Source organism: Lagenorhynchus albirostris, chromosome 2 (assembly GCF_949774975.1).
Source record: "Lagenorhynchus albirostris chromosome 2, mLagAlb1.1, whole genome shotgun sequence".
Classification (NCBI taxonomy): Eukaryota; Metazoa; Chordata; class Mammalia; order Artiodactyla; family Delphinidae; genus Lagenorhynchus; species Lagenorhynchus albirostris.
The window spans coordinates 89,693,868-89,721,250 of NC_083096.1; the positions used below are offsets into that span (position 1 = coordinate 89,693,868).

Consider the following 27,383-nt stretch of genomic DNA (forward strand, 5'->3'; position numbering starts at 1 on the left):
GAAGAGGAGGATGACCAAATCTCTAGAAACTCTTGGGCTTCCCTGGTGGCACAGTGGTTGGGGGTCCGCCTGCCGATGCAGGGGACACAGGTTCGTGCCCCGGTCCGGGAAGATCCCGCATGCCGCGGAGCGGCTGGGCCCGTGAGCCATGGCCGCTAAGCCTGCGCGTCCGGAGCCTGTGCTCCGCAATGGGAGAGGCCACAACGGTGAGAGGCCCGCGTACCGCAAAAAAAAAAAATCTCTAGAAACTCTCATCAGTGGAGAAAGCTATGACTTAAATCTGCATAACAACCTTTCCCTTGTTTACTGTGCTTTTCCTGGTAACCTCCCATAACTGACTCTCACCACCCTCAACATCCTTTTTTATTTTTAGCTGAGGATGATATTTAAGGTGAGGGCTTTGGCCATTTTGGTGAGTTAACTCAGCTTTCCTGGGTCTCTTTCATGTATACATGTTATTAAACTTTGTTTGATTTCCTCCTGTCACTCTGTCTCATGTCAATTGAATTCTTAGGCCAGCCAGAAGAACCTAGAAGGGAAGAGGAAAATCTCTTCCAATTTCCCTGACAATTGGCAACGAAGGTGGAATGCAACTTTACAGGCTGTGTTGCAGGAAAGAAAGTGGGGCCAGAGAGGATGGTCACATCCCAGGTCTCAGGCAAGTCCTTGGAACGGCCACCAAGTGTGGGTTCTTGGCTTTGCGCAGGAAAGAATTCAAGAGCGAGCCATGATAAAGTAAAAGAAGGTTTATTCAGGGAGATACACGCTCCATAGACAGAATGTGGGCCACCTCAGAAGGCAAGCGGCACCAGGGTCTGGGGTTGTTAGTTTTTATAGGGGTGGGTAATTTCATAGGCTAATGAATGGGAGGAGCATTCCAGCTATTTTGGGGAAGGGGTGGGGATTTCCAGGAATTGGGCCACCGCCATTTTTTGACATTTTATAGTCGGCCTTGGAACTGTCATAGCACCTGTGGGTGTGTCATTTAGCTTCCTGATGTGTTACAATACTGAGGCTCAAGGTCTAGTGGAAGTCGACTCATCTGCCACCTTGGACCTGGTTGGTTTTAACCAGTTTATGTCGTGTCTTCAATGGCTATGTCATTCTTTTAAAGGCTGTGCCCCTCAGCTGGACACTACTCGCCCCAAAGCTGTTGCAGTTAAGAAATCCTAGGACACCTAACAAAAGCCGGCAGAAGGTAAGAATTCTTACCATGTCAATCAGTCTCCCGGATCTCTGCCTGCAGGGTCTGTTGAAAATAAGAGTGGCAAGAGTTTTTCTCTTTTTAAAATTAGATTAGTGGAAGAAAATATTTGTGGGGCCAGTTCCTTGGACTCTTGGTTTGAAATCTGATAGAGTACCCTTGGTTTGTTGATTCTCCTCCTCCCAGAGATGGTCACTGTCTTTTTGTGTCCTTTGTCATAAAGAGGAAAACCATAGGTCTGATTAGGTTTTCCTTTCATCTTGTTATATGTCCTGGGAACTTGACTTGTTGACCAGTGAGGATATTATTCTCTCTGGTCTCCGCCATCTGGCAGGTGTACGTACTGGTGTGCATTTGGCAGTCAGTTGAATAGACTGGGATTCTGAGCTGACTGTTCTTTGTTCAACCATGTCAGCTCTTAGGGGAGTTCGTCACAAGGGATCTCAGTCCATAAGGGGCCTTTGTGGTCTCAACCTTTGTTGTTTCCACTTGTACATGGAAGGTCTTTACTGTCTTAGACTATCCTTGGGAATGAACTTTCTGGATCTTACGAGCGCTGCATCCTTTGCACTCTCTTGTGGGATGCCTCTTATGTCCTTGGTTAAGCCATAAAAAGGCTTATTGGTTTGAGTAGCTATTAAGATACTAGTTGTCAGTGGCCAGACAACGGATTCTTTGAATTGGAAAGACTTCCAAATTGTCAAAATTTTAGAGAATGATCATCTTAACCAATTGTACCTATTTTAATTGTTATGCAAAAGCCCCCAAAGGCTTCAAATTTTCAAAATAGCTTCATTGAAGGATTTGCTGTAGAAAGCTAATGAAAGATTAAAGACATAGTAGGTACCTAAAACAAAAAAACTATAAGACTGATGTAACTACTGCTCCCCTCCATCCTCCTTTGCGTACTCATTCTAGTATTCTCTGTCTGAACTGCCTTTCCGCTTTGAAGACTATTGAAAGGGTACCTTTAGAAATGGGATCATCTGAGGCTGTAGGTGATTCTCTTCAGGTCAAAGGCTAAACTGAGGACCATAGTTAAAGTCTTAAACCCAGGGAAGATCCTCAAAAATTTCTGTAAATGGATTACCAAGATGAGTGGCCACGGGTCTATCATTTAGGTGGCCACCCAATTCTTTGAGGAATTAAAAACAGCTGTCCTTGATTTTACAAATCTAGTCTTTACAGGACCAGAGGTGTGGCTCCAGAAACAATTTAAAGCCCACTATCCTTTTTACCGCTCCCCAAACCTCCCCTGTTTATCTTAAGAGGCTTGTAAGTATTGAAGAAAAAAAAACAAGATTCTGGCCTTATGGGAACAAAAGTCCTCCTAGGAGGAACTTCTATTTCTCTCCCTGTACCTTTGAGATGTAAATGTTCTACCTGGTCTTCTCCAGGAACTCTTATTTAGGCCAGCTCTTTAAAATGCAAATTTCAGGAAGGTAATTCTTATCAAAAGAAACAACAAAAGGGGGATGTGTTATTGAAACTTGACTTGTCAAGGACAAATATAAATCTTATGTCTTCTCCATAAATGTTAGTAAAGAGGGTTTAAAAATCTAAACAGATGACCTTGATTTGTTCCATCTTCCAGAAATCCAACTTGAATTCAACCTCTATTGTAACTGATGGGTTTTGTAGTATTGTATCTGATTCATGGCTGAAATTCTGGAATGGGACTGTGTGGTTTCTTTGCATCTGTTTGTGTGTTTGTATGTGTCTATATACATGTCTATGTACATGTGCTATAGATGTGTGGTAATTTATACCTGCAGATGGTATTGCCAAAATTAATTTGTAAAAGAGCTCTATTTTGTGGCTTAAAGAAAATTAAGTGCCTATATAAATTCTCAGAAATATAAGAGAAACTAACCCAAATGAATTCCAGCTTCATGTGATCTGGGAAAATATTAAAGCTAGTTTAACTTTCTTGGTTCAAGGCAGACGTGTCTTTAGAGTCATCAACATTAAGTATAATACTTTTATTGTACCTAGGTTTACTGGAAGTCAGATAAGATCATGTTACCTCTGTTACAAAATTTATCAGGAAGAAAAACAGCTTGGGATGATGGTTGACTTTGTCTAATGTCTCATGAAGTTTTTATGGGTAATCTAAACATAATTGTTGGGAAGAAATAAAATAAATAAATGTAAATGGGTTAAGAGTTTTTAGGTGAATTCTTTAAGAATAATTATGTTTTATGGTATGTCTACTTAAAAATAGTTTCTTCTCTTTTTGGTAACTTAAAACTTTAGAGTTTGCTAAGTTAAATGATGGAAATTTGTTGAATGTCTAGATCATTTCCAAATAAGATAAAATACTGAAACATTAATTGCTAAATAAGTCTAAGTGTACCTATTTTTGCCTTATTATAGAAAAACTAAAGATGTTTGGGTTTATTGGAAACATGTCTTGTACCACACTGGAAAAAATATGCTATTGAGGAATGTATGTTTTTAGAAATTATGAGACATATTCATATTGTCAATCAAGAAAAAATGCAAGTATAGCAGTTTACAATTGCTTACTTCTTAGTTTTCACTAGAAATTAATGTTTCTAAGGGTTAAAAATTCTAATTAGTGTATGTAATTAAAAGTACTAATTAATAAGAAAACATTCATATACAAGGAAAAAAAGGTAAAAGGAATGGAAATGCATTTTGTTAAGAGAAAAGAAAGTTTGTCCTATAGAGAGACTAATTAAAAAAAGAGAGAAAGGGAAAGCACAGGACAAAATCAGAAGGTAAAAAAGGAAGTTATAGAAGGTTTGTGAAAAAGGAACCCTGAGGAAAAAGTCAAGCTGGTTAAGACTGGAATGAATTTAATTGAGTGAGTGAATTCTTTTTTTTTTTTACTTTTTTATTTTTGGCCATGCTGCACAGCACATGGGATCTTAGTTCCCTGACCTGTGCCCCCTGCCGTGGAAGTGCTGAGCCCTAACCACTGGACTGCCAGGAAATTCCCGAGTGAGTGAATTTTAAAATCAAAAGTAAGCTGGTGCAAAGCTGGAAGTTTATTTTCTCTGTTGAGAGGACAAAGTTTTCTTGAACTGTTGATCTGCCTTTGATAACAGATTGTAAAAGCTTCTTTACCTTTTAAGTAATCTGCTGTAACTTTCTGTACTTGTCTTTGAAATCTTTTGTCACTTGGTTGAATAGATAGCTAAGTATTGTTTAACAGTGACCTATGATCCTACTCGACCAAGTATTTTAAAACATTTTTGATATGTTTGACAAACTTTGAAGAAATCAAATTTTAAATGAAATGTTATTGACCTGGAAATAATTTTGAGTTTTTAGAGAGGGTCCCTGGAACACCTCAAGAGATCTGTTTTCTCTCCTTATTAAAGAGATATTAACTAATTAGGCTTATTTGATATGTTAAATTACATGGGAAGCATTGTCAAATGAATGATAATAAACCATCTTCGGTTATATTGTATGGGTAAATTTTATCAACATAAATGTTTTAGAAATTATATGAAATTTCTAAAATTCTTATGTCCTAGTTTAATGCTATCAGTCATAATTCTATTTGTTATCTTAAAATGTTACATATCAGAGATAACCAAATTTCTTTGTCAACTGCATTATAATCAGATCTTTAACCATGCCATTTTAAGTCTTTTATTCAAGCCAAACTGAGGACTATAGCCCGGAGACAGATTCAAGAAGCACTTGAATTGTGTTCTACCAGACTACAAAATGGAGGAGGCTTATATAGCCCCAAACTGCAAGACTTACATAAATTGTCAGAAATTAGGATTGGAGCTGGCAAGAAGTAACAGTGCTTGTTAAGCAAGGCTTGGCTGGGGTCTGAAATGATGCATAGTTACAAGGGGACACCTTGAGACCATAAGGTTGCAGCTGGCAGCTGCTAGCAGATATTGTTTTGACAACTGCTGGTGGTGTCCTTAAGTCTGATACAGTTTAGAAAATTCAGGTTCTCAGTGATGCAGGAACGTGTCTGAATCCACATCCACAATGGCTACTCGGCTTCATTTTGGATGCCTGAACAGCAGTTACTCCATTCTGATTCTTAAATGCATTATTTTCTTCATGGTTAAAGCAGATATATAACACATGTTTGACAGGCCATAGGACAGGCTGTTCTAGTTAGCATAAAGTTCAAGTCCAATCATATATAAGCCAGAATGACTTCCCTTTAACCTCAATATGTGAAAATTTCTTCCATCAAGGCCTATGGACCCTTCTAGAATAAAGTTTCTAGTGTATTAAAAAAATACATAGGATTATATAGGAAGTCAATTCCTTTGAGATAGTTATCAAAAATACTTTAAATTTTTATCATATAATATATATACTTCATTACTATCAAACAGCGTGATCTAGCCTCAGATCTAATAACTAATGTAATTTTGCAATAGTGGTGAAATATATGCTATTTCAAGATATCTAAAACAACTGTAATGTTGAAAATGATTTCTATTGGTGACAAAGTCACAGGTATTGCTAATACTTCTGTAACTTGTTGCCTACATCCACCGTTGAAGTAAATGCTAAATTTTTGTTAGTGGTTAGTGAAAATAAAGCTGTAATAGTTTTTTCCCATTCAAGTTCATGGAACCCAGGTTAAGATCCCCTGCCCTAGGTCTGTGCTTCTCAAACTTTCTTGTGCATATGAATCACCTGGGGATCTTGTTAAAACGTAGATTCTGATTCTGTAGGTCTGGGGTGGGCCTGAGGCTCTGCATTCTTTAAAATGTCCTGCGATGCTAGGCTGATGGTTCCCCAGGACAGGGACACACTCTGGGTATGATGTTCTAGATGATGGTTACCACCCAGGACCATTATCAGGAATTTGAGAGCAGAAGCATCAGTTGCTCTGGGCCTGAGGGTGGGAGGGTGGGGTCAGGGCCTCAAGTGATGCAGTGAATTATCACTTTATATATTCTCAGTATATCTCCTGAAGAGAATGCAGAGTATACTCTGCCTGGCAGAGCTTCAGGGAACCTGCAATCTCTTTAATGCTGGAGCCTGAACAGAAGACCTTTCACTTTGCCTGGCAGAAACCAGGCTGGGCCGGTTAGATAAGACCTGACTAAAGGAATAACAAATGAAAATTAAATGCAGACAGTGAAACAGGACCATGCAACATGATTTCAAGATACCCTGCCCACTCAGGGATGGCCTTCAAAGACGGTCTTGTGCCTTCTCTCTGGCTGGACCTTTGGAAGTGAAAGCCCACAGAAGAGGCAGCAGTCATTATCCAAACATCCCCGGGGTTAGGTATGAATCTCTGAGTCAGATGCGGTGAGGCCTGGCCCCCTTACTACTAGTTTTGGAGGTCTGGAATTTTATTAAGGGAGATGGCAAGTTTTCCTGGTTCACTGGCCCTGCCCCCCTTCCTGGTTCCCAGATGCTCCAAAATGGTGGATGCCATCTTCAAACCTACCTTCCCGGAGCCCATATCCACACCCACTGCCCCACTCCCCAGATGGGGAGATCCCTCTGCATAGACCTAGGTCAACCTCCTGAGTTCTGGTCTGAGAATCTTCTTGGTCCTCCTGACGGCTTCTTTCATGACTTTCACCCTACTGGGGGAGAGCCTCTCTCTACCCACCCACCCAACCCACAGTCATGTTTGAACACAACACATTAAATTTAAATAACCAAGCAAGAGAATCACACATACAGTGCAAGGAGACCTAATGTGCACCAATCTTGACTTTGCATTTGTAATCTATACCTCTCTGAAGCCGTGGCTAAGAGCACGATCTTTGCAGCCACAAAGATCTGGGCTCCAAAAACACCACAGTCGAGCTGTATGACCTTAAGGAATTTGGTTAATTGCTCTGAGCTTCAGTGTGCTAATCTGCAAAATGGGGATAATAAAAGTATCTACCTCACTGGATTGTTATATGGATTAAACAGAATGATGCTTGCAACCAGTACTCTGGCACACAGTAAATTCCCAATATTAGTTATCAATATGCTATCCTCACCTCCCACAGCAAAGTAGTTATTTTCAACATTTAAGAAAATTGTTTCTATCAGGGTGCGTATGATGCTTGTCACATAGTAGGTGCTTGATAAATGCTTTTTGAATAAATGAGGTAAGCATATTCGGTTTGGGAAAGCATCCCTTCAGGCTCCTGACTGATGAAAGTCACCATAAGAACTGTGCTATTGTGATCTATAATGAGAAATACATGTTTGGTCTTTGTCCCATTACCTGGCACAAAGCTACTCTTGGAATTTCCTGTGACAAGAGCAATAAAGGTGTCTTCTGTTATGTTCATGGGGTGATTTTTGGAAAGCACCCGAGGAAAGGAGGCTGACTGCCAGGGAAGCCAACCACGCTTGTGATTAGAGAGTTGAAACCTTCAGTCTCCTTGTCCCCCTCATCTGCAGGAAGGGGAGGAGAGGGGCTGGAGATTGAGTTCAATCACCAATGCCCAATGATTTACTCAAGCATGCCTATGTAATGAAACCTCCATAAAAATTCCAAAGGACGGGGTTTGGAGGGTGGTCCCCTCAGAGGGCATGGAAGCTCCGAGACTTTCCGCACACATGGTGCTATGAATCTCTTCCATTTGGCTCTTCCTGAGTTGTATCATTTTACAAAAAATAAACCAGTCATCTAGTAAGTAAAATGTTTCTCTGAGTTCTGTGAGCCACTCTAGCAAATTAATTGAATTCAAGGAGGGGGGTTGTTGGAACCTCCAATCTATAGCAGTGTGGTCACAAATACAGGTGACAACCCAGACTTGTGATTGGCCTCTGAAGTGGGAGCTCAGGGGCAGTCTCGTGGGACTGAGCCCTTCTCGTGTGGCATCTGATCCCATCTCCAGGTAAATAGGGTCAGAATTGAGTTAAACTGTGGGAAACCAAGCTGGTGTCTGAGAATTGCTTGGACGTGTGGGAAACTCCACCCCCCACACACATTGGAATTGGTGTCAGAATCATAAGGACACAGTCCATTCCAGTACATGATTGAGATAACAACACTTTATAGTCTCCCTTGATCCTCACACCTTGTGAGATCATTGATATCCCCATTTTGTCTCAAGGAAACCAAGCCTCATGGAGGTTTAGTTGCCCAAAGTAACACAGCTAGCAAATGGCTGAGCTAAGCCTCAAACAGACACCCAAGAGCACCCTGAAACAACATAAAAATTCTGTCTGAGAGAGGGTGGCGAGGACTCTTTGTACCTAGGTGCTATAGAAAGATATTCCCAGAACCTGGAGCTTAAGTCATTTTCAAGAAAGTAAAACAGCTAAAATTAACAAAAAAGAGGATACATTTAGCCATTTATAGAAAAAATCCATTCTAAATGATGCTTTGTAGATGTGTAATGAAGAGATTGGGAAATACTCAAGACCAAAAAATGTGACCAGGACTGAAATGTAGCTAAAGAGACTTGCAGCCCAATCAATAGTGCTGGAGCTGACCGAAAGAGGGGTATGCTAACTGAAGGTGTGATCTGCCTAGAGCCCTGGAAAGGGGGCAGTCAGTGTGGCTCCAGTTGCACCTTAAAGAGACACTGGCTCTGGATAGAGAGACTGCTGTGGGCCCGGCATAGTTCAATACAATTTTCTAATGCCTTGACAAAATGTCTCTTTGCTCTGCACTTACTAAGCAACCTTCTCTTTTTTTTCCCCCTTCCATTTTTATTGAGATATAATCGACACATAGCACTGTATAAGTTCAAGGTGCACTGCATGATGATTTGACTTACATATATCATGAAATGATTACCACAATAAATCTAGTGAACATCCATCATCACATACAGATACAAAAGAAAAGAAAAAAATTTTATTTCCCTTGTGATGAGAACTCTTAGGATCCACTCTAATTTTCATACAGAACATACAGCAGTGTCAATTATATTATCACGTTGTTATATCCTAGTACTTATTTGTCTTTTTTTTTTTTTTAGAGTTCCCTGTGCTATACAGCAGGTTCTCATTAGTTATCTATTTTATACATAGTAGTGTATATAGTTTTCTGGGTTAGCTTGATACTAGAAAGGGGATACTTGGTAGGAATGTCACCCTGTTTTACATTTGCCTTGAGTTTCTGTCTCTTAGGAATTTAATGATTGCGAGTCAATCTCTATTGAGCTCTGTTCCCTGTTTTTTTTTTTTTTTTGGTTTTATTTTTGTTTGTTTTTTTTGCGGTACGCGGGCCTCTCACTGCTGTGGCCTCTCCCGTTGTGGAGCACAGGCTCCGGACGCGCAGGCTCAGCGGCCATGGCTCACGGGCCCAGCCGCTCCGTGGCATGTGGGATCCCCCTGGACTGGGGCACGAACCCGCGTCCCCTGCATCGGCAGGCGGACTCTCAACCACTGTGCCACCAGGGAAGCCCTGTTCCCTGGTTTTATACTAGCCTCAAGTTCATCAGTGTCTTAGGAATTTACTGATAGTAAGTCAATACCTCTAGAGCTTGAACAACTACAAGCATGCTTAGAAATTTATTATCTGGAACTGCAAAGCAAAGCAACGGCCACCCCCTGGTCCACAGCAACCCTGCTAAGGTGCCTCTGCCCTGGGAGACTCTCCCACCCAACTTGCACACAAACCCTATCCCTCCTCCTTCAGCCTCTGGCCACATACCTGCAGAGTTGAGTGAGGGTCACAGGTCACTTCAGTGATGCTCTGCCAGAGTCCCCCCACCTGTGGCTGCACAGGGCTCCTTCAGCAGAACCGAGAGCTAAGGGAGGGCCAAAAGAACACAGACTTACTGGAAGAGAACAGTGTCACAGGCGCTGAAGTACCCAAAGGCAGAGGGGAAACAAAGAAAAGCTCTGATCTTTTTCCTATTTATGGTCAGACATGCATGAGCCCTGCTCCTCCCCTTCCCCCCCCCCACCCCCCAAAAAAAGGAAGCAGTGAGGCAACAGATGGAGTCAGAGTTTTGGAGACAAAGAAGAATTTGTAAATACTGGAGGCTGTCTCTCATGAAGGGAGAGAAGTCACACAGGTGGGGCAGGGTCCTTCAGCTCCACTCCAGGGATGACAGTTTCCTCTTATCTTTCTTCCCTCTGGGATTGGGGGCGTGATTGAGACATTTTACCATTTAATGTGGGCAGATGGCGTAATTAAGCTAAATCAAAAGGCATCTGCAGTGGCTGTGAGTGTGTGAATGACTCCGGGTGGGACCTGCCAGATGTGTTCTCACCCTCTGCTGGGTCTCCTGCTTGGTCCCAAGGCACTGGAGCGCAGGGTGCCATGCGTGACCCGCTTGGGAATTCAGGATCCTGACTTCGGAAGCAGGTTCCTCCTTCAGCCTCTGCCAGAGTAGCCTGGATGGGTCCCAGCTCACGTCTGAAAAAGGCCTCTGGCTCTGTGGGCAGCCTCCAGGTCTAGGGACAGCGGCCGCAAACAGAAGCTGGCATTGGTGGACCCTCCAGAGGCTTCTCCTGAGGTTTCTGGGCGCTCGGGCACCCAGGGATTGAAGCCAAGTCCGGACTGAAGCCAAGTTCCTGCCCTCGGGGAGTTTATAGCCAGGTGGGGATTCCAAACTCCGGGACCTTTACAGGCAAGGCTGAGAGATTCTCTTCCTTCTCCTAAATTTGACAAATGAACACACGGAGGCCTAGACTGGGAAAGCAACTGGCTGACAGCGAGCAGCATAAAAGGCTAAGAAGCAGCTCCCAGCTCCCGTGCTGTGAGCATGCGCAGGCTCATGGCTGCATGAGCGTGCGCGCACATGTGCGCATGTGCATGCGTGCCTGTGTTGGGTGATAAAACACCAAGGATTGTGGAATACAGAAATACGCCGCTTCTCCAATCCCTTCGCCCGCCCTGCTGCCTGTCTTCTTCAATTCATGGGATTCCTGCCTGAAGGCCGAGTCCTTTCCTGTCTCTACAGTTATGTCTGAAGGGAGGGGTCGGAGCACCCCACAGGCAGTGAGCTTCTAGTTTCCGCCAGCTCCAAGCCCCGAGATTTACATCCTTCAGGCACATGCTCAAGGGGGTGGCCGCACATCATTTCCTGGGTGAATTCTACTTCCACGGCACATTAACCTATCCTGTCTGCAGTTGGCAAGTCTGGGGGAGAAACAATCCACCGTCCTCTCAATCCCCCACCCGCATCCTCGAAACACCTTAAAATGATTGTTTTGGTCCAGAGCCAGGGAAGTGATGAAGTTTTCCAAACAGTAAGGCAATGTTTCTTGGCTCATCACATTGATTACTTTGCCGGCCAGAAGCCCCCTCATCACCCCCACAGGAAGCCTGAGTCTGCCGCCTCCCCTGGGAGGACCTGAGGGATTTAGGAAAGGATGCTTAGGTCCCTGTCCTCAGGGCTGCAGCTGACTGCTTCAAGGAGGGCTCCAGGAGAGGCTAAAATGGGGAAAGATCACCAGGCAGCTCTGGGCAGGCTACGTGACAGTTACTCAGGAGCTTCCACTGGCGGTGGTAGGGCAGTGGAACAGGGGATGGTGGACCAGTAAACTGGGAGATGGTGGGGCAGTAGAACGAGGAATGTTGAGGCAGCCAGCCAGTAACGATGCTATCTAGTGGATAGAATTGCTACATAAAATATAGGATGGCCAACTAAATTTGAATTTCAGATAAACAATGAATAATTTCCTAGTATAAGTATATCCCAAATATTCAATGGGTCATACTTATACTGAAAAATTATTTGTTGTGATTTGAATCTCAGAGTTAACTGTAAAAATACAGGCCATCCTGTATTTTTTTTTTTTTTTTTTTTGGCTGTGTTGGGTCGTCGCTGCTGCGCGCGGGCTTTCTCTAGTTGCGGCGAGCGGGGGCTACTCCTCGTTGCAGTGAGTGGACTTCTCATTGCGGTGGCTTCTCTTGTTGCGGAGCACAGGCTCTAGTTGCGCAGGCTTCGGTACTTGTGGCACGTGGGCTCAGTACTTGTGGCTCGCAGGCTGTAGAGCACAGGCTCAGTAGTTGTGGCGCACAGGCTTAGTTGCTCCACAGCATGTGGGATCTTCCCGGACCAGGTCTTGAGCCAGTGTTCCCTGCGTTGGCAGGCGGATTCTTAACCACTGTGCCACCAGGGAACCCCACATCCTGTATTTTTATTTGTTAAATCAGGCAGCACTAATGGTGGGGGAGACAACCAGGACATGGTGGGACAGTGCACCAGAGGGTGATAGCTAGTAGAATAGGGGATGGTGGGGCAGTAAGCAGGGCATGATGGGGATGATGGGGCAGTAGACCAGAAATATAATAGATCACTCTGGACCTCTAAGTCGTCCCTCCGCCCCTAGGAGTTTCCCAGAATTGGTTGCTAAGGATCTATTTCCTATCCAGGCCAATTCCATGGGACTGTTTTCTGCCTTCCCTAAGGTCTCAGGCCCTCAGCTGCTCCCCTGCCACTCCCTCCCTTGGGGTTTCTCTCTCCTCATACTTGGCAGAGAGCCAGAACACCCTCTTCTCCTACCCTGCAGCCACCAAACACAAGCACTCGGACTCTTTCTGTTTGAAGGATTTGTGGTATTGGCTTTGCAAGCACACTGGCCTACTTATGAATCTGAGCTGAGTCCCCCACTAGCAGTGCATCTGGGCATGTAATTAATCACTCTGAGCCTTGGTTTCTGAGAAAAGGGGGTGAAAAGAGAACCGACCTTTTGTGATTGTCTAGTGGGTTAATGTTTATAAAGCTGTTAGAGCATAGCACTCACTAAATGATAGCTTAAAATACCTAAAGCTCTCTAATCACCACAGGAAAGGGATAATAAAAAATAATATATGTGGGGAAGCTACACAAGTACCAGATTCTTTCAAAGCTCTCACTTACACCTATTATCCCTCTTTTGGAAATAATGGAAACCATCATTCCCACAGTCCCCTTTTTTTCCAGAGAGTATTGCTCACTAAATCACCTTTCCTCCTTCCTTCCCTTCCTTCCCCAGGGCTGCTTTATCCAGCATTAGCCTAGAGCATAAGCTACAGATTAGAGTCCATTCACCCCTGGAGCCAAGCAGGCAGTGTGCATCTTAGGGAAACCAGGAGCTGGGAGGCTCTTCGTTCATTCAACAAACTTTTATTAGGCCACTCCTGTGTATTCTGAGGATAGACTAGTGAATGGAACAGACCATGTCCTTGCCCTCATGGAACTTACAATCTAGTTGAAGTTCTCATCCCCCTACCTTTGCTGTGTTTAGCCATGCTCCAGTTCAAATGGGAAAAGTTTTGTGATTGATTATTGATGTCTGCCATGAGTGCAGGAGGGAGAAGTGGCACCACATGTGCCATTGATATTCGCATTAAACATTTCCTTGCATTCTAAATCCCAGCTCACAGCTTGAGTCTTGATGCTCTCTTTAGGACTGTGAATCCAAGTCTCCAGGGAGAAGTGAAGAGCTTGAGTCCCCAGCTCAGGGGAAGGTGAGTCTTTAGAGCTGGCAGATCCTAGTCCTAAAGGGGGGAAGAAATGGACACGAGACAGTGAAGTAAGATTGCACTCCTGGGTCCCTGGCAGGCATGGCTGACAGACAGGAACAGAGTTTACCAGATAATGAGGGAAATCTGGCAGTGAGAAAAGTCCAGTGACAAGTGTTAACCTAGCAGACTGATGGAGTGATGCCGTCATGGACTCTGTCCCTACCCCCATCAAGCTTCTCTAACTGAAAATGCCTTCTTTGACGATGAATGTTCTGCCGATGCTGGGGTGTCAGATAAGATGGCAACAGATGGCCCTGGGTCTGCTTAGCTTGGAAGGTGAACCCCAGGAGGTAGGGACAGAAGCAGGATGCCCTCCTTGTACTTGAGATAAGTGCCTTGGGCCTTGCCATCGAACACAGGGGGTCCTAATTACACATGCTTATGTGAGTTTTTAATACTCATGCAGAAGTGTAGATATTCTTATAGTTTGAAGGTAACTTAGAGATCATCTACTCTGGGGTTTCTCGACCTTGATACTTATTGACATTTTAGCCAAATATTTTTTTTGTTGTGAGGGGCTGTCCTTCCTAAGGAAACTTTGGTTTGGTCTTTGATGAGTCTCCCTGGAGAATTCTTTATCATACCTCTCACACAAAGAAAGCGCCTTGTAAGTATGCCCCTAGTGTGATCCTATAACTATAATACAACCATATAAAAATTTTTAGGGTCAGCCTACATTTGATCAGAGGTGGGCCCTCCTCCTGTACGCTCTCCCGGGGTTGCTGGAGCTGGGGCTCTTCACAGTATGGCTTCCTACTCAGACCTTCTCGGAATCTGGTTTAGAACAAAATGTACCAGGTTTTAGAGATGGAAACACTCACTCTCAGCTCCCATGGCAGTGCTGACGGCTTGATTGTCAGACTTAAAGGGGAAAGAAGGACCTAGGTTTTAGCAGAAGCAAAGAACCCCACGGTTAGTAGTAGATGAGTTGTTAAAGGGGTGGATGAGGTGACCGACTAGGAAATGCGACGTGCTTTCCATTTCGCCAATAAATCTTATTTTCTTAAAGAAAAGAACATCTGTCTGTTAATTTGTTGGAGCCCGGAGTTGCCCAGGGCTTTAAAAGTGGCATAGGGAATAGCATTACATTTCTATTATCTTCCTAATGCGGGCATCATGCCGCTATGCTATTTCACATTCCCAGCTAAAAAGCAAGCCATTTCAAAGGCATTTTGCTGGCCCTGAACATTTTTAATGATGTGTTCTTTCTTGACTTCACTTATAATATCCCCCCTATCAAGTGAGTCTAGCCCCTGTGATTACTGACATAGTTGAAGGAGATGTCTAAATTTAGATTTCGCCAGCATGTGGGGTGGTAGGTGATGCTGAAAGCAGAAGCTTCAGAAGAGAAGGACAGTCTACAGGTCCTTAGCAATTTAGTTAAACTTGAATCTCTAACGAATTAAAAATATGTGAGCTGTATTGGTAAATACATGGGACCCAGTCTCAGCACCTTGAGAGCTTATTGAGGGAACTGCCTGTTATCAAATCACTTTTGCAGCTTTCCCCCTGCCGTTCCACGTTTGTCAATCTTGAGTTTGTTTGTGGCTTGGTGACATGATGCACCATTTCTGCATGAGATATTAGGCTGCTGGGGCTGTTAGGATACTTGGTTTCATGCTGTGTTGAATACAAAATGTCCTGCTCTCTCTGCCTGGAGGTGATGCTGTCACATTTAGATGCACTAGAGGACTAACTCATGCCAGCTAACCTCCTAAGAGATTGATGGTAAATCGGAACTGTCTTGAGAAACGTTGCTCCCAAACAGCCTGGAATCAGTTGTTTGGATGGTATTGAGGCAGAATGTGGGGGCAGGAGGTTGGTTTATGCTTTTAATGGTTAACATACATGCCACAGGATCCAGGTACCTACGTCTCCGCTCTAGAAGAATTCCTGCCAACGAGCCCGGGTACCCATGGGGGTTGCTCAGGGCTCCCTCACCTCCTGCCAGAGTTAGAAACACTCATGTTCACTGGATTTTGTTTGCCTGGACACCATGAAAGCTACCCCATTTCTGCTAACTCATTCCTCATGTATACAGGTCATAAAGCATACATTCAGTTCTCAATGACATTTTAGTTCTGGGAATATCTCTGAATCTCACTACAACCCATTAGATTCTTAAGCCTGGTGACTCCCTTAGAAAACTTAGAGCATCCAATGAGCTTTGGAACAACTGGTTTTGCTACTGGCTTTATCTCCCAGATGAGTGGCTTTATCTGTATGTCCCAGGGGACCTCTCTAGAATACCACTCACCCACACCCAGAGGGCATGTATTTTGAGTTCTTTCCCCAACATGGATTTGAGTGGTTTTAACCACCTTCCTCACCCCTCTGAAGTGTCCTTTTGTGACCCAGGAGCACAGATTTCCAAGATTAGCAGGTCAGGGCCAGGGTCACCATCAGTGGCCATCGAGGAGCCATACAGTTCAACCCACATCCCAGACCCTGTAGTCAATTCTCCAATCACTTCCTGGGTGCTGGGCTCTGCACAAGCCAGCACTCTCCTGGTAGGGGAGAGAGTTGATAACCAAGGGTCCCTGTTCTTTCTGGACTGTTCATCTCATAGACAAGACAGATACAGAGATAAATAACTCGCACAGAAGACAGACCCTAACAAAGGCTTAGTTGCAGAACCAACAAACCAAGTGCTAGCACATTTGCCTCCCTCACTAAACTCTGAGAAGAAACTGTGTCTTTATTTCTCTGTTTCCTCAGCACCAGACCCAGGGTCAGGCCCACATCTGTGCACAATAGATGTTTACAGAATGAATGTTACAAGTCGATGGAAGACACTTTCCATCACTAACTAGATGCCTTCTTTTGGCTTCCGGGCTCATTTTCTCTAGGAAACTTTTTATGCAGTTATAGAAGTGGAACTTTCCTCCTTTCTCTCCTCACTCAGCTTCTTAATGGTCTTTCATTCTGCCAAGGCAATTGTCATGGGAGCTGTAGAGACTTAGACACCACCACCAACTCCAGGGCCATCCCTTGGAGATTTGGGAATGATCATTTTAATAATATGTGAAGTCAGATGACATGAAGATAAAGGCATCTTAGGATGGGTTTACTGGATGCAAAGAATGGAAAAGCACTCGTGCAAGCCAAAATAAAGGAGGTAATTATTATAAGTTTACAGTGCAGCTCATGGAAATAAAGCCCAGTCTCTTGGAAATTGGATCTGGGAAATCCGAGCTCTTAGAGCTCAAGGTAGACAGTCTCTTTGATTCTCTTCCTCTGAGGCCTCCACGGCATCTTGTCTATTTACAATGGGTGCCACTTTCCTCTCTGCAGCTTATTCAAGAAGCTTCTCTGCTTCCTGATACCTTCAGCCTGTGGTTTGTGGGTGAAGTCCCCACAATAATCTGAATTCCGATTGAGTTCTGGCTCTGTACTTTAAATTCTTGAGAGGGTGAATCTGATTGGTTATTGACCAGCGATGGGGTTCAGGGCAAGCTGCCCCCCATATGCCACTTTGACATATTGATTATTTTGAATTAAAGTTACTTCAGCAGCCAGTGCAAGAAGGACACTCTGACCCTCCTTTGCTCCCTGAAAGCAGAAATAAATCTCCCATATGAAAGGTACCTTCCCTGTTCCGGGAGGTAGAAGGCATCCTTATTACCAGAGACAGGGAATTTAGAGCTGAGAAGCCTATACAGGTATCCTCTACTTTTGGAAATTTCGCTTTACGCCACTTCACTTTTACGAAAGACCCACATTTGCATCTGTTTTTGCTAACTGGAAGAAATACGAAGATTTTCGCTTTTATAAAAATGTGTGAGGGCTTCCCTGGTGGCGCAGTGGTTGAGAGTCCACCTGCCGATGCAGGGGACACGGGTTCGTGCCCCGGTCCGGGAAGATCCCACATGCCACGGAGCGGTTGGGCCCGTGAGCCATGGCCGCTGGGCCTGCGCGTCCGGAGCCTGTGCTCCGCAACGGGAGAGGCCACAACAGTGAGAGGCCCGCGTACAGCAAAACAAAACAAAACAAAACAAAAAGTGTGTGAAAAGCAAAAACAGCATTCAGCAATTGTTTTGCAGTGGGCTGTTATAGAGGCAGCGTGCACCCCGAATGGCAAGAGTGGTACCGCCAAGCTCCTCCCCCAAGAAGTACATTCAGCATCTTGGAATCAAGCTGCCGTAGCTTTGAACTGTGTCTGTAAGCATCTGTGCCTTATCTCCATTTATTTTGTGTATTCGTTAGCAAGATATGTCCTGAGGTAGTGGCTTCTTTGCTTTATACCATTTCCGTTTATGAAAGGTTTCATAGGAATGCTCTACTTTGGGACAGCAGGGGAACCTGTACGAACAAACTTTGTTACTCCTTCATCAATTTACTACCCCAATCCCAAACTTCTTTGTCTTGTCAATTCCTCACAAATTTATTGTTTCTTTGTCTAAAAGGTATAAAAGCTGCCTGCTTTGGTCCCTTCTTTGTGTCTCATATTTCTATGAGCTCCTGTACATACAGAATTATAGTGTGTTTTTTCTCCTGTTAATCTGTCTTGTGTCAATTTAATTAATAGACCAGCCAAAGAACCAAGAAGGGAAAAGGGGAAAAGGTTTCCTCCCCTACACCAGCCAATAGGTAGTTCAACATTGAGACAGGATCTGATTCTGGTCCAATCAGCTGTAGCTGGGGGTGGGGGGGTGGGAAGTGGAGTCACATGGGACAAATATGGCAGCTTGAGCCTGTCCCTTCAGTAGGGTTTATAGAACAAGAAAGAGCTCAACGTGGGGCGGGGCGGTGGGGGCAGGGGGGGAGTTCTCCAGAAAACAAATAACTATGTTAGATCTGTCTTGAGGTCATTAAAGGTCCACAACTTTAGGGAAAATCGTGGCAGAAGAGGGGACATGTCCAGGTCATGGTGTAGATAATTTAAAGAAACGTAAGGTAATTGCGAGCGATTGTGTGGTTTGGCTTCAGGTCACTCTTAGCCTTTTATGTGTGAGCAGATCCTCCTCCTCCACCACCAGCTGCCTCCCTGAGTCACTGTACAACTGTCAGTGAGAGGGAAGATTCCTGAAGCATGTGGCAGGGACAGTCTCCTCCCTCAACCCATAACCCACCCCCCTTCTGCCATGCCCTAAACTAGAAACAACCCCACATGGTTGCCTGCTTTCTGGCAAATCTGGGCCTAAATATTTCCAGGAACAGCTAGCCCTCTTTTCGTTGCAATGTCCTCTGAAGAAGCAGAAACTCTCCCCTTGCACCACACTCGCAGGCTTAAACCCCTGTAGCCAGAGGCTACACAGGAGCAGGTATTTGGGGTAGGAATGAACCAGTCCAAACAGATCTGAGCTCAAATGCGTTTTGCTTCCTATTTTTAGCTTTTTGCTCTTTAAGAGAAGTTTTCTATACTGGATTTTCCTGATGAACAGGCAGGTTTCTGGATTCAAAACTCTCTTCTAAGAGTCCAGAGACCTAGGTTCCAGTTTTATCGCTATTACGTTAGTCATGTGACCAGGGCCAAGTCCCTTCCCCACCCTAGACATCAGATTCTTCATCTCTAGGAGAGGGAATTTGGAATAGATGATCTCTACGTCTCTTTTCTTCTTGACCATCAGTTGCCCAGCCTTTACCGGGACCACACATCAGTACTCAGCCTCCTTACTTCAGCAGGTCACCCTGAACTCACAGCCGCCCCACCTCTGAAGGTTTAACTGCTCTCTTCTCTGCTTAATTTCTCTGGCACCCGGGTGGCCTCTGACCCTTGGAGCCTGCACAAGGGGATCGAAAAGCCCTTGACTCTGGAGAGTTACTCTTTGTTTTGTTTCTCTGCCATTTCTACCCTCCTGCAGGACAGCAGTCCTCAGCATCCCTCTGCTTGCCCCCATGCCCTCCTGAAAAGATCCTTCAGGAGAGTTCCATTCAGCTCCCCGGTGTCTACACCTACTGAAGGGCTGATCTTCCGTATCAGTAGACTCCTCCATTGTCCCAGAATGTGTAACTCTGAACTGAGGCGACTGCAGAGCCGCAGAGTCTGCAGAGGATGAAGGATGCACTGCAGCTGCCAGGCTAGGCCCCACATCCTGCAGTCAGGCCCTCAGGGCCCTGATTGGCTGCTGCCCTCTGATGTTGTGTGGGTGGATCAGAGGACCCAGGCCTGCTCTAGCAGGCAATCCCTCCCCCGCTTGCAGCCTTGGTCCCCTGTCACATAGTGCTTCTGCTTGTCTTCCTTCTTTCTCTGGGAGTGCATTTGCTCACACTCTCCCAGTTTGTGCTCAGACCCTCCAATGAGCAGCTTATCTCACTGAAGAAGCCCAGTGGCCACACTGTGGGATGACTCACAGGACTCATGGTGAATGTGCGGATTCAGGGTCATCAGGCTGCTGGGCTGTCTCTCTCTCAGTCCACCCTGAGGTATCAGTATATCCTCACCCAGCTCCTTGGCTTTGGTTTGAACTTTCCAGGCAGAAGCATCTGTCCTTCATTATAGTTCCCTCTTAATCCCACAGTCCTCATATCTCCCCAGTAGCTCGTCCTCTGGGGGACCCACTGGCCATACCTGGTAATGGAGGGTCTCTCTACATTCAGTTTATTCTCAAAGGAATGAGGCTAATGCATGGGCAGCACCCTAAGAGAAAGGGACCAGGAGGGGACTGTGTGGGTGGCATGACTTCAAGAAGGGGTGAGGAAGAGGTGGACCAGGTATGGCCCCATCACTGGAGGGGACGTGGTCAAATCACAGTTTTCCAGGTGAGAGCGATGGAGCATCAATAGCTCTGTCCTCTAGAAACTTCCAAGCAACCTGGAAAGTGTTCATTCATTCATTCATCCATTCAAGGTTTACTGAGCTCCTACCCTGATGTAGTTTGTGTAGGTAATGTAGGAATAAACAGATCCCACCTCCTGCCTTCTAGGCTGCCACTTGAGCTCAAGAAACACAGAAATAGATGATTAAAGTACCATGTAGCACATCTTTAGCATGGAGGAGGGTGGGCTGGGGAAACTGGCAGTACCTAATACTGGTGAGGGTGTGGAGCAACTGGGTCTTTCACACAACACTGGTAGAAATGCAAAATAATACAGTCACTTTGGAAGACAGTTCAGCCGTTTCTTAAAAGTTAAATATATGCTTACCTTACAACTCAGAAATCCCATTCCTAGGTATTTACCCAAGAAAAATGAAAACATATGTCCACATAAAAATCTCTACATGAATGTTTATAGCAGCTTTATTCATAATTGTCTAAAACGGGCAACAACCCAAATGTCCTTCAGCTGACAAATGGATACACAGACTGTGGTACATCCATACTTTGGAATACTACCTGGCATTAAAAAGGAATGGATTTCAGATACATGCAACAACTTGGACGAATCTCAAAAGGATTATGCTGAATGAAAGAAGCCAGGCTCCAGATTCCATTCATGTGACATTCTGGAAAAGGTAAACTAGAAGGGAAACAATAAAGCCCACCCAGATTGGTGGTTGTGAGAAGCTGGGGGTGGGAGGTGTGGTTGACTGCAAAGGTGTACGAGAGAACCTTTTGGGGTGATGGTACTGTTCTGTATCTTGATTGTGGTGATGGCTACACAATCATTTGTGTTTGTCAAAAATCATACAACAGTACACTAAAAAGGGTATATTTTACTCTGTGTAAATTGCACTCCAATAAAACTGACTAGAAAAAAAATATGATATGGTTTAGATACTATGCTATAGGAAGGCCTAGGGGGTGTCTGCTTCCTCGGAAGGTGGGTGACCTGTCCTGGAGTTGAGGTAGATGGGAAGTGTGTCAGGGAGGATTAAAAACGGCCACTGAATTTAGAGGGTCACATCCGCTAACAGGAAGAGAACAAGGTCGTGGCTAATGGCATGACCAATCCTAAGAGAGGCTGAAATGAAATTTCCCTATTCAGGGAAGGAAGCAGGAGCCAGATTCTACATGTATTTAGGAGTGTGCTCCTGGGGAGCGCGGGGAGAGTGGTAGTATCTGGAATGTACAGATTTAGGGAGGACCCATGTCCATAAGCAGTGAGGGGTGGGGGGTAAGGATGGGCCTTGGATCAGCTGAACCCATGTGTGTGAGCACAGCAATGAGCCAGAAACGTACTTACGTGCCTCAGAGTTTACCACTGCTTCAAAGAAAACCCTAGACAGCACCTGCAGTATAAATAGCAAACAAGCAAACACGACATCCTTCCACATCAGAATGGAGCAAAGATGTTGGCACTGAAGCAGCCTGAAGGGGTCCAAGAGCAGCCCCACTCATCCCCAACCCCTCCCAGTTGCCCCCTCAGCTCCCAAAAAGCTAGCGCCCTTCATCCCAGCAGACCCCACCCCACATGGGCTCCCAAGCCACCTGCAGCCAGACAGGTGATGAATGGCAGCCCCCCCCAGGGGCGCTGCCTGCGGAGGCTTGCAGGCTGCCTGCTAAGCGGAAGCTTCAGAGGCCCCGGGGGCTGCTGCCGTTTGTTCTGCTACAGGCCCCTTGGTGGATGCTGTTTGCTTGGCCTGCCCAGCGAGCCAAGGAGAGAAAGTGGGGTGCCCTGGGGGAACTAACCAGGCGATGGTGAGGGGACCTCAAAAGGAGCAAATGCCGCCACGACAACAGTGCATCAAGGCCTGTGGCCCTCAGGGGTGAGGGAAGCCAAGATTTCAGATATCTCCCAGTAGTGAGGTCCTTTGGGGTACAAATGCCAAGGACTTCAGGGGGAGAATCGGGGCCCATCACCAAGAGTGAATTTTAGCAAAGGGGCCAGTCAGGGCCAGGAATAGCAACAACAGCTGTGAATGTCTCAACAATAGCTGAGAGTAGACTGGAGCTAGGCTGCTTGAGTTCAAACCCCAGCCCTGTCCCCTATGGGGTTTTTGCCCCGAATGCCCTGAGGCAAGTTGTTTAACGTTTCTGCATCTCCGTTTTCCTCACTGGCAACGTGAGGATAGTCATAGTACCTACCACCCAGGGCAGCTGGGGAGACAAATGAGTTATCCTGTGGAAAGTGCTTAGAGCAAACCCAGCCAATAAGAAGGACCCGAGGAGGGTTATCCACAATGAAGGATGATGCTGGCGGAGGAGTTCCAAGCACATTCAGGGGTTGAATTTATTCGTGGGACCAGATTTGTTCTGCACTGTGGTCCTCCCACCCCTACCCCAGGCTATGAATATTTCAAGGTCTGTTTAGTTCAGTTCAGCCTGCAGCAGTGTGGGAATCTGGACGGCACAAAGCCTGATTGGCTACTTAAATTTCTTAGCTCGTCATTTCTCCCCGCTGTTCCACAGGCTGGAACCGATCGAGTGAATTGCACTTAAGCATATGAGTGCCTGCTCCATGGTGCTCCTTCTGTCCTCACGCAGAGCTGGGGAGCCAGTCCCCATTCGGTCCCTAGCTGATACCCCTGCACCACAGCTTGGCATCACCATGTTTTCAGGAGGAGAGGGTCTAGTTCTGGGCAGGACCTAACCTGTCCTACCCACCTCCCAGGACCTCTCTGAGTTCTTCTTTGGGGCCCAGAACAGGCTCCCTGGTGCCGAATGGAAAATGATGTTTCCTTGGGCTCTCTCCCCAAACCAGTGAAGGTTAACATTTTGACATATGCATGTCGTAATCCAAGGAACCAGAACAGTGCGGGGTGAGCATGCCCAGTGCTGCCTGGGGAGAGGGGACCGAATGAGCCTCTTGGGCAGCCCTGTTTAAAAGCCCCTTTGGACTTTTCCAGCAGCCGTCGGTCCCAATGGCTAGGGGCTGTCCTCCGGGTGGGATGGCTTTTTTTTTTTCCTGCTGCTGGAGACCCATCAAGACTGATCATTCTCCTGTTTACCCACCGGCCATCTACAAACCTGTTTTCCAAGGCTTCCAGCTTAGGAAGAGCCTAAACACTACAAAGGAGAGATTTTTCTAGGGATTTTCAAAGGGGTTGGGGGGAAGGCACAGGGTAACACAAGTTCTAGTGTAGCATCAATAAATTATATTTGGATACTGCAACTGTTTGTGTACTTATTTTCTTTTCCTCTTCTACTTTTTAAAAATTATTTTGGTCGAATCCCTTTTAGAATTTCAACCTGCCTCATTGTACTGAGTCCAATTCATTTGACCAGAAGAATGGGGTAGTTTTGTACTCAAAGGGGAGGCAAAGCCCAGAGGTAAAGAGATGCTTACAAAGTGGCCTCTTCCGTGCCTCCCCTTCCTGATCACCTTCCCTCACTCAAAGCTCCAAAGAGCTTGGTTTTGTTTCAGGAAGGAAGACTGTTCCCTTACCGACCTTCTTTCTTCCCCCAAAGTAGACCTCCTCACTAGAAGAGCTGTTTCTTATTCTATGCCTAAAATTAGATTTTGAACCTATCAGTCCCCCACATGAAATGTCCCCCTCTGGCTGGTCTCCTTTGTGTAAGGGCCACCAGAAACAACCATGGGTCAGATGATGGCCTGGTTTGGCGTGGCCCACATATTTCTGGGCGTCTGTCTGTCTGTGTCACCCAGACGTGCTCCTACTTACCCTGGTAATCCCTTCTGGACCAAGAGTGCCAAAGTAAATATCACTCATTCTATCTCCAGCAGCAATCTTAGATGGCCAAGGAAACGTCAGCCTTGGAAAATAAACAGCCCTAATATTATCCCAGACATGTGGACATGTTTCCCCAGCAGGGGTGGAAAAAAAAAAAACCCCTTAAATTCTCATGTATTTTTTAAAGCATGCCTCCTGCACCCAAACCTCCCATGGTGCCACTAAAATGTATTTTGGCCCAAACAACAGTAACTCTTACCCAAGGGACGAGCCAGCATCCAGCCCTCGGTTCCTTGGGCTCAGGGCAAGCAGCTGTCCCCAGAACAGGTTGAGCAGCTCACGTCTTCTGAACCCACATGTCCCCTCTGCTGGTGGGGGGCAGGGTGCAGCAATTCTAGGGTCATGGCACATGGCCTTTCCCCCCATCGTAGAAAAGTGTACAAGTGACAGATGAAGACAGGTCACTGTGAGGATCCCAGATGGCACGCTGTCACCAATGAGCACTCACTGCACACAACAGCTGTCATGCACAGTGAGTCATGAGGCCTGGGTGCAGCATGTGCCGTTGTTCACAGGGCTCTGTTCTCAGCACTGAGGCTCTATAGAGGCTCACAGCCCAGTGCTCACAGGTCTGACAGTCCAGTTGGAGCAGCAGGACATCCTCATCGTGATAAGAGCTGATAGTGCCTGACTGTGCACATAAGTGCTGGAGAAAAGCTCTCACAGGAGGGGCAGCCCAGGGAGGACTGCGGAGGCCAGGGCCAATGAGGTGCAAGAAAGAAATGGGATCTGAGTGGGGTCTTAGTGCAAACCTAGACCTCAAGTAAGTAGGGAGGAAGAAGGTGCCTAGAGCAGAATCAGGAGAGGCAGTTTTGGTGAGTCTGATAGAAACCAGGTAAGGCAGAAGCACAGCGCTACTCTTGGGTTGGCCCAAAAGTTCATTCGGGTTTTTTCCCTAAGGTGATACGTGGAAGCTAGACTTTATCGTGTGGACAACAGGGGATCAGAGTAGGTTCAAGAGAGGTCTCAGAATGTAGGCTAGAAGACTCAGGCAATCCCTGCTGGCCTGAACTTGACGTTTGCATTAACGGATGAGGCACCTGCAGAACAATGGTAGGCACCAGGGCGAGGTGGAAGGAGAAAGGGGAGAGGAGAGGCCAGGAAAGGAGAACATGCATATAAGAAACAGCAAGCTTCCAGTTAGGTCAGAAGAAAAAGAGCACCCCCATGAGGTATAAGACAACCAACAGTATAAGGCAGTATACAATAAGCATCACATAATTGCTATAGTACCCAAAGTCTGTTCTTTTAAGCAAGCAGAAACACTTTTAAAATAATTTATTATATTTTTATAATTTTAATAACATGGAGTCAAAACTTATGGAACTTTCTTATTTAAATAATTTTAAAACAAGTTAGAAAATTCTGTTTCCAATTCTTTTTAAAGTGTACGGATACGAGAGATTTAAAGTTGTTACAAGCAGGGCTTTAGTCAAAATGGTGTAACAATGGAAACATCCAAATGTGTTTTCAAGTGCTCTTTCCTTAGCGTGAGTTTATTTTTTGAGACGATAAATCGTCACCTTTATCTTGAAGGGACAGATCAAGAGTGCTTATTAAAAAAATCTGACAGACATTTGTCATCCCAGAGAAGGGTAATAAAAATCAAACATCTGTCTGCATAAGAAAAACATGTGATCCATCTGTAAGCCTGGTAACTCTCTTAAGCAACTGTTTTGAGAAAACTGGAGAACTTCTATGTGATATGAAAGATCTTCCTGGTCACTCCATATCCCATTCCAAAGTAATGTAAAGACTCTATGACACTTTAAAGGCCTTAGTTTTACAAAATTAACAACATCAGTGATAACACTTCACCTTTTGTGCACATCTGGCTCTAACTTCTTTGCTGTTGAGTGACTGTCTATCAGGTGTGTTTCTATCTTTGTTAACATCGCCCCAGGTTCCACTTTTTATTCCAGTTAATAGTTATTATTACTAACAATTAAATAATAAAGCACTTTTTAAGGAAATCATTTACTCTTCTCTCACAGGTTTTTCCTTTAGTGGTTCAAAAATAGTCCTTTCTCCTGTGTTTCTAGTATTTAAACAAAATCTAGCAAATTCTATTAACTGAGATGTTAGAAATCTCTATACTTTTAATCAAACAAAAAGCAAACTTCCTATAAGGCATATTTTGCCTTAATATTTATTTCTTTTAAAATTTCTTTTTAAATTATTTTTTATAGTTGCTTTACAATTAATATTTATTTCTTAAAATTTTCAGCAATGTTTTCTATGCATCTTTCAATAACCATATATTTTTTGTGCCATATTTTTTTGTGCATTATTTCAGTCTTTTTTCATGGTAGAAAAAACAAGTGTTTTCCTAAGGCCATGTGGGATTTTTGTGTTTTGCAATTACTAAGAAAGACCAAAAGACTCATATATGTTTATCATTACATTTAATGAAATCTGAAGTACCGGGGTAAGTATTGTAATAACTTTGAGCATCAATGAAATAATTAAGGAAGTTTATGTTCATGGTCTAGATGCTTAGTTTTTAAATAGCTTACTAATTGGATAGCTTTCTACTCTCATTAGCTAATATCTCAAGGTAAAAACTCTTAGGTCAATAACCTTTATTAACAATAATAAATGTCAAACATATTTCAGGGATTTATTACTTCATATCCAATTAGTTGTCATTGCTTTTGCCTTATAATATAACTAAGAAAGAGCTTAACCAAGAGGAGAAAGGCCATTCCAAACATTTTCTTATTGTTTCTTATGTTTGCATTATTGATAATATCTCTAATCAGGTTCCTCTGCAGGTATCTTTTAAAGCATTTGCCCATTTTGTGAAGATTATATAAATACATAGTAGGCAGTCAAAAAGATGATGGTTGAACTGAGAAAAACCTGACAGATGATACAGTCATCAAGTCATCATTTCCTCCTTAAAAAGCCTTAAGTCCTTACAGATCCCAAAGGGTTGAGATTCATGTTCGACGGAGCCATCAGTGGGGAGCCGTCTCATACCATCAATGGTTTGAAACAGAGAGAGAGAAGATTCTATCCCTGGGTTTGGGAAGATCAAGTTTTTAATTCTCAGGGACTTTTCAGCCAAGAAGCATTTTCCTGGATGCTATATTCTCCCTTGGGAGGAGTGAGAGCAGTTCATGAGACTTAATTCTTCACTTTCCCCCTGAGTGATATATACAGATGAACAATGGAGGAAGAGCTCGGCCGAGGCTGAGATGCACGCCCAGGCCAGCTGTGAGTTCTGCGGGGAGAATTCAGCCACAGTTTCCCTCCCTGATAAATGG

General features: G+C 44.7%; 1 protein-coding gene across 2 annotated transcripts in view; it reads right to left on the reverse strand.

Annotated features, from left to right (window-relative positions):
• Positions 1-1,156: 1,156 nt before the first annotated feature.
• KCNC4 (potassium voltage-gated channel subfamily C member 4) overlaps positions 1,157-27,383 on the reverse strand; it is a 75,005-nt gene continuing 48,778 nt past the window's right edge. The window contains exons 4-5 of one of the 2 annotated variants that reach the window (XM_060139398.1): positions 9,789-9,885; positions 1,157-1,249 (exon numbers count right to left, since the gene is read on the reverse strand). In XM_060139398.1, coding sequence (XP_059995381.1) covers positions 9,815-9,885 — 71 coding nt within the window. In that variant the 3' untranslated portion in view covers positions 1,157-1,249; positions 9,789-9,814. Of the gene's footprint in view, positions 1,250-9,788; positions 9,886-13,285; positions 13,572-27,383 lie in introns of those variants that run through there. The other variant, XM_060139395.1, reaches the window with a different exon arrangement.